General features: G+C 45.3%; 1 protein-coding gene across 2 annotated transcripts in view; it reads right to left on the bottom strand.

The window, feature by feature from the left end:
• The window catches only part of PBX3 (PBX homeobox 3), a 281,245-nt gene that overhangs the window by 27,614 nt on the left and 240,433 nt on the right, over positions 1-13,198 (bottom strand). For both annotated transcript variants that reach the window (XM_069748509.1, XM_069748508.1), the window contains exons 4-5: positions 2,824-3,014; positions 835-970 (exon numbers count right to left, since the gene is read on the bottom strand). In XM_069748509.1, coding sequence (XP_069604610.1) covers positions 835-970; positions 2,824-3,014 — 327 coding nt within the window. The remainder of the gene's footprint in view (positions 1-834; positions 971-2,823; positions 3,015-13,198) is intronic.

Raw genomic sequence — 13,198 nt, 5'->3', positions numbered from 1 at the left:
TGCACATTTCTCTGTACACATGTATGTAAGTTTCACTTTGCCGCAGTCCTGATTATTCTCATTTTAGGAGGTCGTTTGTGAATACACGATCAGTTCGACGCTGAGCCTGAGCTCCATGAATATGTTAATGTTATAAAATCACAGCCTGTTTAGCTCAGGGAGAAATATTGTCATTGTGTCAGTATAACCCAATGTGTCATTTCAACACATACTTATAATCCATGAAGAAAAAACTCCTAGGGTTAAAATGATGCAAAACTTAAAAAAAAAATAAAAATCAAGCCTCGTAAATAGACCCCTCAAAGTGGGATTTGGAAATGAGCAGCCTCGTTGGCCTGTAGAAATTTGGCATATGCCAGACACACTCCTGGAAATGTCATGTCTGACATATGAGACGTGACAGGGCCCACAGACGGAGGGGCACACGCTGGCACAGACCCATTGCAGGGCTGGGTCCTGTGGCATTTAGAAATCTCTGTGGCCTTTAGATTTGCTGCAGCCTTGCTCACAGAGCACGGCGAGATTGTAAATGGCCACCTCGGAAGTGGGAGAGGGAACAATGGCTCTAACGACAGGCAGGAACAATTCCATTGTTTTAACCCAATTAAATGCCTAATGCACAGGGGTATAGTATTTCTAATTACTCGGAATGCATTAATTTCACCAAATTATACTAATTGCAATTAGTTGTAATTAATGAATCACACTTTCCGTAACACCAGTTGTTTTTTTTTGCTTTTTAAACAGATGCATATCCCACCCCCTCCTAAAAGAGGACCAAAACGGGCAGATATTCCAAATCTGTGCGAGTTGAGGCGCCTGTGACTCCCTCACCTGTGACACTGTGATACTGCACTTCTTTGCCAGTTCCTCTTTGGCTTCCTCGCTTGGGTAAGGGTTGCTGAGGTGGGAGTAGAAATACTCGTTTAGGATCTCTGTCGCCTGTTTACTGAAGTTACGTCTTTTTCTCCTGCGGAAGGAAAGCGAGAATTAAGAGTTATCCGGGTGTCACAATGCTGGAACGCTCTGCGACCATTATGTTCGCCAGTATCTAGGGATCTCAGAGGTGTGTGAGGCCACCATAGCCCCATATTATGGCTGAGATCAGATAGCTGCCCATACATTTAACACTAAAAGGGGTTGTTTTTTTATTTTTTATTTTTACACAAATGCATGTACTTTTGGCTAAAAATGATTTCTGTAATGGAGTTTCATGAAAAATGTTGGGCTCTTCTCCGGTAATATATGACCACAACTTGAATGTGCAGAGAAACAAAAGCCTGTAAAAGCCAAGAGGTCCAAAGTTTGTAATGAAGAGAAATGGCAAAAAAGATTTATAACCCCAAATTCATGCATTTAAGTAAAAAAAAAATGTCCTCAGAGGCGAGTGTATGCCTTTAAATGCGACCTTTTTGCAATGACTTTATTTATGGTGGGTGATGTCCTGTCCTACACTTCACGTTAAAGGGAGTTATCAGCAATCATAAACCGCCTCATATCCAAAGAGGTTTTTGGTGCCCCATCTTGAAGACACAGGAGATGCACATGCTCCACTACATTCATTGTCTATGAGACTGTCTGAAATAGCAGTTTTTTTTTGGCATTATAATAAAGGTCGTCCTACTCGTCTCTGCGATCACCCGATAACCCGGTTCCGACGCTTTTCAGTCCGTCAGTCTATGCACTTTCTGCTACAGCGATGGGGTCCGTAAATGGATAGCACTTTTTAAAATTATTTTAACCTCTTCTGAGCTGGATGACCCGTTATAATTACAGAGGGGTTGGATGGTTGCGTCAGAAATACAGTAATTTGCTCAGAACGATGGTCCTATAGCAGGTGCTGGAGGGTGGACAATATTAGGGACCTTTTCTTTATGCCTCCCTGCCTGTGTTCCATATGTGGTGCTGTTGTCTTGACTTCCACCTCGCCCTAAGGACTTTTATTCTCCTTTTTTTTTTGTCTTTCAGCCTTGATGTAACCATCGGAGGATTGCAGGATACAGTTCCCAGCACAGATGGGTTCACACTCAGGCGGTTATACATGTTTCATAGGATTCGTCCCTGTGGGAAGCCTTGAAATGCGCAGGCCTCGGGGCTACTGTGCCATAAGGCATTCGGCAAACTGCCTGCCCGAGGCTGCTAGGATCTCATTGCTCTCCCGTTCTCCGTTCTACTTCCCTTCCTATCCGTCAGCACGACTACCATTTACTACCCCCGATGACGGTTGCAGGAAAGAGTTAACGCAACCTTTCCAAGTAACTTTCCGTGTTACGCTTCGCCTGCTAAGTTAAGCAATTCACACAGCCGGAACATTTTCTGTGTAATTTTTATGTTATTTACTCAAGTGTGGAAGTCTATGTGATAAATTGGTGCATTTTTAGCTCTCGAGTTTCCCTGACACTTAGTCGGCCTGTGATCAGTGATGTGATAATCGAATAGCTAGACGCTTCGCGTTTTGGCTAGCTCCACGCAGTCTTCGTGCCATCTTGTGTTCTGGAAGTACTAGAACATAAAATACTCTTGAGAATTTAGGGCAAAATTATTTTACAATTAAAAAAATTATTTTCCAGCCAATTTTTTTGCCTCGTTTATTTCCTTTTCTTTGCAAAAAAAAGTGACAATGGCAATTAGCAACCATTATACCCAGCAGCGGGCAATCTAAGCTTTTTCATGTTCCACTAATGTGATCTTACACTTAGCCGTACAAGGAGCAAGCAATGCTCGTCTGTTAACCATTCAGGACTCCGGGAAAGCTTTGTAGTACTAAAGTGGTTTGTCACTAATGAGATATTACTAGTAATTCTAGTTCAACGCCACACTGACCTGGCATCGAGGAACCTCGACCTCAAGATCATGACAGCTTCACACGTGCTTTGCTTCAGTTGCATTTGGATGGAGCTGAACTTCCTGTGGATGATGCCCACCATCCTTTCAATTTCTTTGGGAGAGATGGGGCGCGTCCGGCTTTGCTCTCTCAGGAGATTCATCACGTGGGTAGTGAATTCATTGCATGCCTAGTAAAAAAAAAAAAATAAGAGTAATAATGTAACATTTCAAACAGCTATTCATCATGACATACATCACTCCTGATCTAATCTAAGGTATTCCTCTTGTGGGAGTGTCTCTCCCAGTAATACAGGCTGGATGTGAGGTCTGTGTGTCCTGGGTACTGTTATTTCCATTAGATCACAGCAGCACAGCTTCTATCCAGCAGGATCATGGGGTGCATTAAAAGAGGTCTGGATACACATGATGAGAGCATTATACTGCCTCTGTACAAATCCCTAGTTAGACCGCACATGGAGTACTGTGTCCAGTTTTGGGCACCGGTGCTCAGGAAGGATATAATGGAACTAGAGAGAGTACAAAGGAGGGCAACAAAATTAATAAAGGGGATGGGAGAACTACAATACCCAGATAGATTAGCGAAATTAGGATTATTTAGTCTAGAAAAAAGACGACTGAGGGGCGATCTAATAACCATGTATAAGTATATAAGGGGACAATACAAATATCTTGCTGAGGATCTGTTTATACCAAGGAAGGTGACGGGCACAAGGGGGCATTCTTTGCGTCTGGAGGAGAGAAGGTTTTTCCACCAACATAGAAGAGGATTCTTTACTGTTAGGGCAGTGAGAATCTGGAATTGCTTGCCTGAGGAGGTGGTGATGGCGAACTCAGTCGAGGGGTTCAAGAGAGGCCTGGATGTCTTCCTGGAGCAGAACAATATTGTATCATACAATTAGGTTCTGTAGAAGGACGTAGATCTGGGGATTTATTATGATGGAATATAGGCTGAACTGGATGGACAAATGTCTTTTTTCGGCCTTACTAACTATGTTACTATGTTACTATGTTATCCTGCACTATTATTTTTTTTACGTGTTTTCCTTTTTTTCTCTGCCCTCCCTGACAGTGTAAATGCTTTCTTTCGCCTCCACACTGTTGAGTTCTGTGTACAATCTGCTCCCCCTCCCTACTGGTACATCCGACATTGAGGGAAAGTAGGGGGGAGTGCCATCAGAACCAGGAGCAGGATATCAGACATATTTGTAACACTTTTGTAGATGACTCAGATAGATAAAGGACTTGAAGATATTCAACGGCAGCAAAATAAAAGAACATTTTTAATAAGTTTTTAGAAAGTTGCCTAAAGTGACCCTCCCCCTGGGACTTTAAAGTGAATATACATTTCTCATATATAGTCACTCAAACTCGTACCCTCAGTTTACCTTCCACCGCCTCCTCTGCTCAGACCGGTGTTCTGGTCCTCCTGCATCAGAGATGGCTACGGCAGGGACATTGGCCACAGAGCAGTGACAAGTCTAACCCGCATCTCCCCTGGCTTTCCTATCCCACAGCACAGAGAAGACCAGCTTTAAGCTAGATGGCTATTGCTTCAGTCAATTGTTCGGCTGACCGCCATCTCGGCCCGACTCTTCCATACACAGGAGCACTTGTTCACTCGAGCATTCCTGTGTTTGTTATTACAAAGAAAGCGGCTGACTGACATGCTGGCCGGCAGCTTATCTCTAGGAAAACAATGCAATCAGCAGTCTAAAATAAGACATCTATGATCCACACCTCTCCCGACCATCAGGCTGGCGCACCAACACACATTAGACCGGTGTCGGAACGGGTTCAAATGACATTGGTGCAATGTGTATGGGGCCTTTAGACTTACCACTGCTCTGCCCATGAAAAAGGAACAAAGCATAGCTCTTCACAGTGAGGGCTCGCTTCAAGAAGCAAACAAACATTAAGAATGTTGTGCGATTTGTACATTGTCTTAAATGTTCCGCGACGCCTTACAGTGAGAGTCAATTCCACATTTTATTCAGGTATCTAACACCAAAATCAAAATAAGCGTGTTGGACACAGGATGTTTTTGTTTCAGCAATGGGCTATAAACTAATGACATGGTTAACAGAAAATTGGCATATAAGCCAAAGCAGGGTAAGTGCTCATGGATGGTTACACAACCACAATGGTGCCCGGCTGCACGGCACATTCAGCTAAAGGTGATTTCAGGTTAAGCCGAGCTCACAATACTGGTTCTTTGTACTCCCTGCATTACTCATCTGGTAAATGCCGTGGTAATGAACAGCGGATATTGCAGATATTGGATGTAGATGGAGTTAGCTTCCAGCAGATTATCTACATATGCCTTTATACAATTATAAGAAAAGCTACAACTAATACCATATTTGTTGGATTGTAAGATACACTTTCCCCCCCAGATTTTTGGGGTTAAATGGGGGTACGTCTTACAATCCGAATTGTAGCTGCGATGGAGGTGAGTCCCAGGGTCGCTGCTGCGGAAGCTTTTGGTGGCGGCAGGAGACGGGCGACAGCTGCTGGTACAATGAGGTGTTTGGCGGTGCGGGGGCTCTGATGACATTTTGTGACAGCCCTGCACTTTCCATACTCTTCTATGCGTTGGACTCGTGAAAATAGCAGCCAGAGGCAGCACATGAGATCGCCGTGCCAATATGTCAATTTGCGCATCTCTTAAAATCTTGGCTTCGCAATGTCAATTGTGGATGCGCCGCCTCAGTCAGCCATTTTCCCAGAGTCCACCACATTAGAAAGTATGGAAGGTGCGGGGCTCTGGGCTGTCACAAAATGTCAGCAGAGCCCCAGCACCACTGAACACCTCGTCGTACCAGCCTGGGGCCGCAGCCATGACCCGACTCCTGCTGCCACCGAACACCCAATCCTACCTGCCTGGAGCCTGCAGCATGTCGTGCCTCCTCCAGGAGCGACCCTGCTCCACCACCACTGCCCCAGGTAAGCTATCACAAAAGCAGATTATAACACGCACCATTTTATTAATAAAAAACATTTTTTTTCCTATTTTCCTCAACAAAATTTGTGGTGCGTCTTATAAACAGGTGCATCATATAATCCGTAACATACAGTAATTGTTCCAGAACAGCAATGTAAAAAAAAAAGCTGTCAATCAAGGGAAACTCCTAGTAAGAGACTGAAGGCCCCTTCACATTAAGCGACGCTGCAGCGATACCGACAACGATCCGGATCGCTGCAGCGTCGCTGTTTGGTCGCTGGAGAGCTGTCACACAGGCAGCTCTCCAGCGACCAACGATCCCGAAGTCCCCGGGTAACCAGGGTAAACATCGGGTTACTAAGCGCAGGGCCGCGCTTAGTAACCTGATGTTTACCCGGGTTACCAGCGTAAAAGTAAAAAACAAACAAACACTACATACTTACCTACCGCTGTCTGTCCCCGGCGCTCAGCTTCTCTGCACTCCTCCTGTACTGGCTGTGAGCACAGCGGCCGGAAAGCAGAGCGGTGACGTCAAAAGTTCTAGACTTTGTTCAGCGACCAACGATCTCCCAGCAGGGGCCTGATCGTTGGTCGCTGTCACACATAACGATTTCCTTAACGATATCGTTGCTACGTCACAAAAAGCAACGATTTCGTTAACGATATCGTTATGTGTGAAGGTACCTTGATTTCAACACCTTAAAGTACACAGGTGTAAGGGGGTGAGTTGTGAAAGATGACCTTTCTCAGAGTAGTGCAGCATTTGTGACCGGAAGTTGTCACCTACTGCCCAAACAGAGCCCTTCGGAACCAATAAGAGGGGGAGGGGGGTGTTTCAAGAAGGACAAGTCTAGATAGAGCACCAGGATCAAATGACATTCGTGATGCAGTAAATAAAAGGCTGGAGTAGCAAGGCGGAAAGAGAATTGGCGCCAATGAGAGAGCACAGCAGGACATGTGCTCAGAGGGATGTCACAGTCAAGATCGTGGGACGCACTTGGCTGACCAGGCCAGGGGCTGCTGTGTGCCCGCGAGAGATACAGACTGCACCAGGCAAGATCCGTGGACCAGACAACGCTGATCAAGACCTGAGGTCCAGCCCTGCACCAGTCAAGATACAGAGACAAGACCATGCCAGTCAAGACCCAAGGTCCAGCCCTTGTCCGTCCGGACTCAACAGACGACCATCGCAGGTCAAGCACCGAAGATGTGGTGAGTACTCTAATCTGGAAGTAAGCATCTGCAGCAGTGACCAGGAGGCGCGAGTGAACCAGGCTGTTACTTCTGACATTGACGTACGATACAGGGATCAGTCTGGAGTGGTGCAACAGATTGGATGGGTACGGGCCAGAGTAACGGAAGCCCAGAGAGCATCAATTGACTATGTCAGAAAGACTTGCAGCCTAGCGGAAAGAACTGGATACCCCGCTAGGGCCTGGAACATAAAGGGGATCGTTATAGCGATACCCTTATTACTGTGAACGTTGTTCTCATTAGAAACTAGATAGTGTATTTTTCGGATTATAAGATGCACTATTTCACCCCCAAATTTTGGGGGAAAATGGGGGTGCATCTTATAATACGAATATACCTTACTGGTACTGTTGCTGCAGGCTGGGATGAGGGGGTGTCTGGCGGTGCTGCGGGGGCTCTGCCGACATTTTGTGAAAGGCCAGAGCCCCCCGCAGTTCCATGGTTTCCTATGCGGTGGACTCCGGGAAAATGGCTGCCAGGGGGCGGCGCATGCATAGATGGAGAGCTCGGCACCATGATCTCAGGAGATGAGATCTCAGTAGTCTATTAAAAGTGTTCACCACCTACTAGTGGGGCTTGGGGCTTTGCAGTCCGTTGCAAAATATATAGCTGCTACAGGTGACCACTTTTTTTTGGGGGGGGAGGGGATGAAAAAAATTTACTGTATTGTCATCCATACAGTTTAACATGCTTGGTATGAAATTACAGTGATTTGAAATTTAAAAACAAAAGTTTGGCCTGCTACAGAGGACCATTTTTTAATTATTTTATTTATTTTAAATATTTATTATTTTTTTTCAATTAATCAAGGGAACTTGTTTTTCTGAAACTTAGCAATTAGAAAATGCATAAGGCGTGCGGGATGAGAAAGTGGAAGTGCTGCTGATGATGCACGCAGATGCCGTGGGGCAGGTGTGACTACTCCTGTTGCTGGAGCAAGAAACATGCCCATCCATGACACTTAGCTTCCTGTCCCACTTTTGCAGGGAGGCACAGGACACCTCTTCTGAAGCCAGAGCAGTGCGAACAGGTGGATGGTTGGATAGCAGATAATGCTTCCAGCATGCTTGGCAGAATCACACAGTTTTTCACACGGTCCAGTCTCGGCAGCCAAGAGTCTGGATCACTTAATCCACACCCTGATCCACCTTCCTCCCACCATGTTGAGTCCCAGGAGACCAGTGTTCCCACACAAGACAGTCCGGGGAGTTCTTTACATCATAATTTTTTGATTGTTGCCTCTCACCCTACGAGTTCCAAGAAGGACAGGAGGAGATGCTGTTTAGTGATGCACAAAACTTAGAGCAGCCACGGCCACAAGAAGATGACGGTAGGGAATGGCAAATTTTGTCTAAGGAGGTAAATGATGATGAGACACAGTTGCCAATAAGTCATGTTGTTAAATCACCAAGTCAGGAGGATCAGGGTGCGGCAGTGGAAGTCGAGGTGGTGGATGTGAAGTCACTGACCCAACTTGGGAAGTTGGCATGCAGAGCGAGGACAGCAGCGCTAAGATGGAGAAAGATACAGTGCAGTGAACAGAGAAAGAAGGCAGGCAACTGTTCCACAGAGCAACGACACTCGTGAATTTCTCCGTCAAAGAGTTAGGTGTTCTTTAGGCTTTTAGAAATTCCTGCCAACTCATGGCGGCAGCCATCCCTCGGTACTTGGTCTCTAGCCGCCACTATTTCTTCCGCTGTGGCATGTGTCCAGCAACATCACCCGTGCCCTTACCAACGCACTTACTGGGACTGTAGACTTAATGACAGACATGTGGATAAGTGCTTTTGGCCAGGGATGCTACATTTCCCCCCCGATGGCATACTGGGTGAACATTGTAGAGGCCAAGGCCGAGTCCCACCCTGGTCCGGCACATGTGCTAGCAACGCCGAGGACTGCTGGCCCTACTTCTAACAGGGTATCCTCTATCAGTTCCTGCGCCAACTCCTGCTCCTCCTCATCATCCATCTCAGTTTTGTTATCTCAAAGCAAGTCGTCCACATCAGCAGGAAGCTGGAAGATCTGCAGCACTGCCTCAGCAAAGCGACAACAGGCTCTCCTGAAGCTAATTAGTCTAGGAGACAAACTGCACACCGCCGCAGTTATTAAAAGGAATAACAGACCAGATAGATCTGTGGCTCTCGCTGCATGGTCTTGTATGATAATAGACGTAACCTGGTGGCTGTGAAGCTTTGCAAGCTCACACACAACATGCTTCGCCCATGTGCTCAACTTGGTGGTTCAGAGGTTTCTGAAAACCTACCCAGATTTGCCAGAGCTTCTGGTCAAGGTATGCTGCATCAGCGCCTATTTCCGCAATACAGCTCTGGCAGTGCTGCAGCAGCGCATGCAAGTGCCGCTCACTGACTGGTGTGCGATGTGACCATGTACTGGAACTCTACCATGCATGTACTCCCGGCACGTGCTGGTAAGGCTTTGTGACAAGCAGCAGTGACCAATTGTCGAATATAGGCACCAACATGCCCGTCGGTATTCTGGTCAGCCTTCGCACATAATAATTGAAGAGTAGGCATGGATGTCTCACATTTGTGCAGTTCTCCAAGATTTTGAAGACTGGCAATGATTCCATAATCAGGACAATGATCCCGCTTCTGTGCCTACTTAAAGAGTCGATGTTCACAATTAAAGCTGAAGCACAGATGAACTACCTGTCTGTTGTACCCGGCGTCGTTCGTTGACCGCTCCTGCCAGAGATTCAGCTACTCCCTTTCAACAGAGCAGCAGTTTCTCTTCTTGTTGACAGGGTGGGACTACTGGTGTCATGCTGATTGACAGCCCGCTTTCCCCAATTAGGGAGTGAAAGCTGGCTGGAAATCTGCATAACACCAAGTGTTCCGCCCTGTCAACAAGAAGAGAAACTGCTGCTCTGTTGACAGGGAGTAAGCTGAATCTCTGGCAGGAGCGGTCAATGACTGGTTACGGGTACAACAGACAGGTAGTTGTCTCTGTTAGCAACTACATGCCTTTTTTTCTAAAGTCCTGGATATCCTCTTTAAGTTAGGGGTCTAATGTCCTGATGACAGGTACCCTTTAAGAAAATAAATAAATAAAAAAGGACACTTTTTCTAATGTTAGAAAATGTCTTCAAACTATTTTAACATAATCCCATTGACAAAGATAAATGTAACTTCAGGACAAGTCCATAATAAATTATTCTTTTCCATTACTAAAATACATAGATCTAAAGAAGAAAAGCAAGAAAAAATATTATTACCAGATAAATGGTCAAAATCAATAGGATCTGAATGTCGGAGAAAGCTGCCGATCCGTTAGTGCCTGCAGTGAGAGTTTGGATTTCGGCAGGTTTTTTTTTTTTTTTTGCACGTGTCGCTGGGAATAAGTGGGGATTTATTTCCTGAAATGCTTGCGGAACGTTATCTCCGCTTATTAAGGGAAGCCATGTATGAACTGAAAGGCTGATTAGCAATTTGGCACGAGCCCAGGGTTTGTGGGATTCACCCAGCATCCCTTTAAAGCACTAGTTCATACAAGATTAATTAGAACATCTCATTTATGTAGTATGCACTCTAGCTCATTACTCTAAGTAAAATTCGTTAAGTATTTACATTTAGATAATTAAAACCCGGGTACGCCCTTAAGAAAGACGCGTGCACTTCTGCCAAAGTGATTTCTTTTGCTGTGGTTCCATTAAAGGCTGTGTTACCTTCTTAATTATTTCTGGAGGAGGAGGATGCCGGGCTGGTTTTAATGGGGTTACTTACATTGGGTATTACGCGGCGTGCTTTTATGTCGGAGTATATATATGCGTATAACAGACTGACAGTTTTTTAGCACATTTCTTGACTTCAAAGCGCACAATGCGGATATCTGAATCTCATGAATGTGCTAATAATCCAGACACCTACTCATTTGCTAGGAAACTGTAGTGCTAAGCACTTACGGAGTTTGGGATCCGCTACATGCGAGTCATGTGCTCCCGGAAAATGGCGGAATTAATTTTACGCTTTTTAATGAGTTAGCTATGCTGAGATTTTTTTTTTTTACCCCCCTTTTTCCTTTCATCGCACACTTTGTATCCCCAAATGGTATCCTGGCTGTTCTGCAAATTCTCTATTTGGGGTGAACTCAGGAGAGATCCATGTCTGTGACAACCAGGTCTCCCAGATGTTCTGGGGCACGGGGGACCCTCGCCACCATCATTTTGCCTTTAGCAAAAACCAACATAGAGTGCAGCTTCTGGAAAGGCAGCTCTCAAAGTGTCATCTAAATTACATCGGCTGCGGATAATGTACAGGGCGCTTTTCTACGAGCAAACCGTTGCTAAAAGCTGTATATTGTATGCACTGTGTACACTGCAGGCAGAACCGGGGCTAAGAGGGGCGTTCACGTATAGGTGTATGTCGGCTGCTGGTGCCGCAAGGCTGTAGGGTGGCATTAATCTTATGTACATATATGTAATGCCCTTAGACAAGGTACATGATGGAAATGTAGAGCAACATTCATACGGACGCATGAAGACAACAGATGACTATTCAGCCAGTCCATGGTAACCGCTTCTAGGGTGGCACGGCCAATAGTCATCTTTCAGTTACCAGTATGTGACCACATCTACCAAACTGGGCCACGTGGTCCTTCTGAAGACAACAAGCCAGGTAGCTACTGTCATCGAGGTGTCAGCCTAGATAATGGGTTCAGCATGTTTTCAAGAGGGAACGTACTTCCTTAAAGCGCATCTTTCACCAGGTTTTCCAATACAGACTCAACACATTACTTAAAAATCTCTAGAATCCGCCCTTTTCTCACCATGGAAACAACAAAACCCCTCACTGTCGCCCTGATCCACTCCCGCCTGGACTACTGTAACACTATTAATTGGCCCCCCCTCACTCGGTTTTCCCCTCTCCAGTCCATCCTTAATGCGGCAGCCAGTGTCGTCCATCTAGCTAATCGTTACTCGGACGCGTCCGCTCTTCGCCAGTCGTTACACTGGCTGCCCATTCATTACAGGATACAATTCAAAGTACTTGTTCTCACCCACAAAGATCTCCACAGGGCGGCACCCCATACATCTCCTCCCTCATTTCTGTCTATCGGCCTAACTGACCACTGCGCTCTGCAAATGACTTCCGACTAACCTCTGCACTAATCCGTACCTCCCACTCCTGACTCCAAGACTTCTCCCGTGCTGCGCCAATCCTCTGGAATGCTCTACCCCAAGATATTAGGACCATTCATAATTTGCATAGTTTTAGGCGCTCGCTCAAAACACATTTGTTCAGAGCGGCCTATCACGTTCCCTAATCAAAGTCATTTTATGTTTGTGTGTGTGTAGCCCATTGACTATCTCCATCTATCCCCCACCCAATGAAGATGGCTGACCATCATTATAAATACATCATTGTAAATACACACCTGTGCTTTGTATCTCCCCAACCTCATTGTAGATTGTAAGCTCTCACGAGTAGGGGCGGCTTATTTTGCTTTAATTAATGTATTGTTAACGTTGTTACTTATGACTGTTGTGTTTGAAATTGTTAAACTGTAAGGCGCTGTGGAATATGTTGGCACTCTAAAAAGATTATTATTATTATTACAAAAAAGACCTGATGAGGCCAGTGTATTTACTCTACAATCCTTTTTGAATGTTTTTCCAGCATGATAATAATATAATTATTTGATACATCGAGCTGGACTCCTAAAATGATCAATTATATTTCAGGATTATGCAGCCATTTTGATATAGATTTTTTTTTCATAGTAAAGGTGCCAGTACTATCAGGTATTGTAAAATCTGGTGACAGATCTGCTTTAAATTAGTGCATTCACAAAAGAGATGGGTGCATGTAGCCCTCAATGTGGTTCTGAGGAGGGTTTGTGGCGACGATATCTAGCGTGTCCTATATCCGGAAAGCTGCACCATCTCTCTGGGCTCTTTTGCTCAATCAGACGTACTAGGGGGTAACTCACTTGGTCCAAAGATTGCTATTGCGGAATTTTTCCACATGGAATTCACAATTGTGGCAACTGGAGCCCTGAATGTGACTACAAACCACTGCCAAAGTGTTGTGAGTGGCAGCCTGTAGTCCGATCCTGTCTGTATTATTAATATTATGTGGTAAGTTTCATTCTTCCATAAAAGAGAATGAAGAATGCGGCGCGCGCACACAACATTGT

This window comes from Ranitomeya imitator, chromosome 2 (assembly GCF_032444005.1).
Source record: "Ranitomeya imitator isolate aRanImi1 chromosome 2, aRanImi1.pri, whole genome shotgun sequence".
Lineage (NCBI taxonomy): Eukaryota > Metazoa > Chordata > Amphibia > Anura > Dendrobatidae > Ranitomeya > Ranitomeya imitator.
Note: the sequence above shows the minus strand (reverse complement) of the source record. Positions and strands in the feature narration are given on the sequence as shown.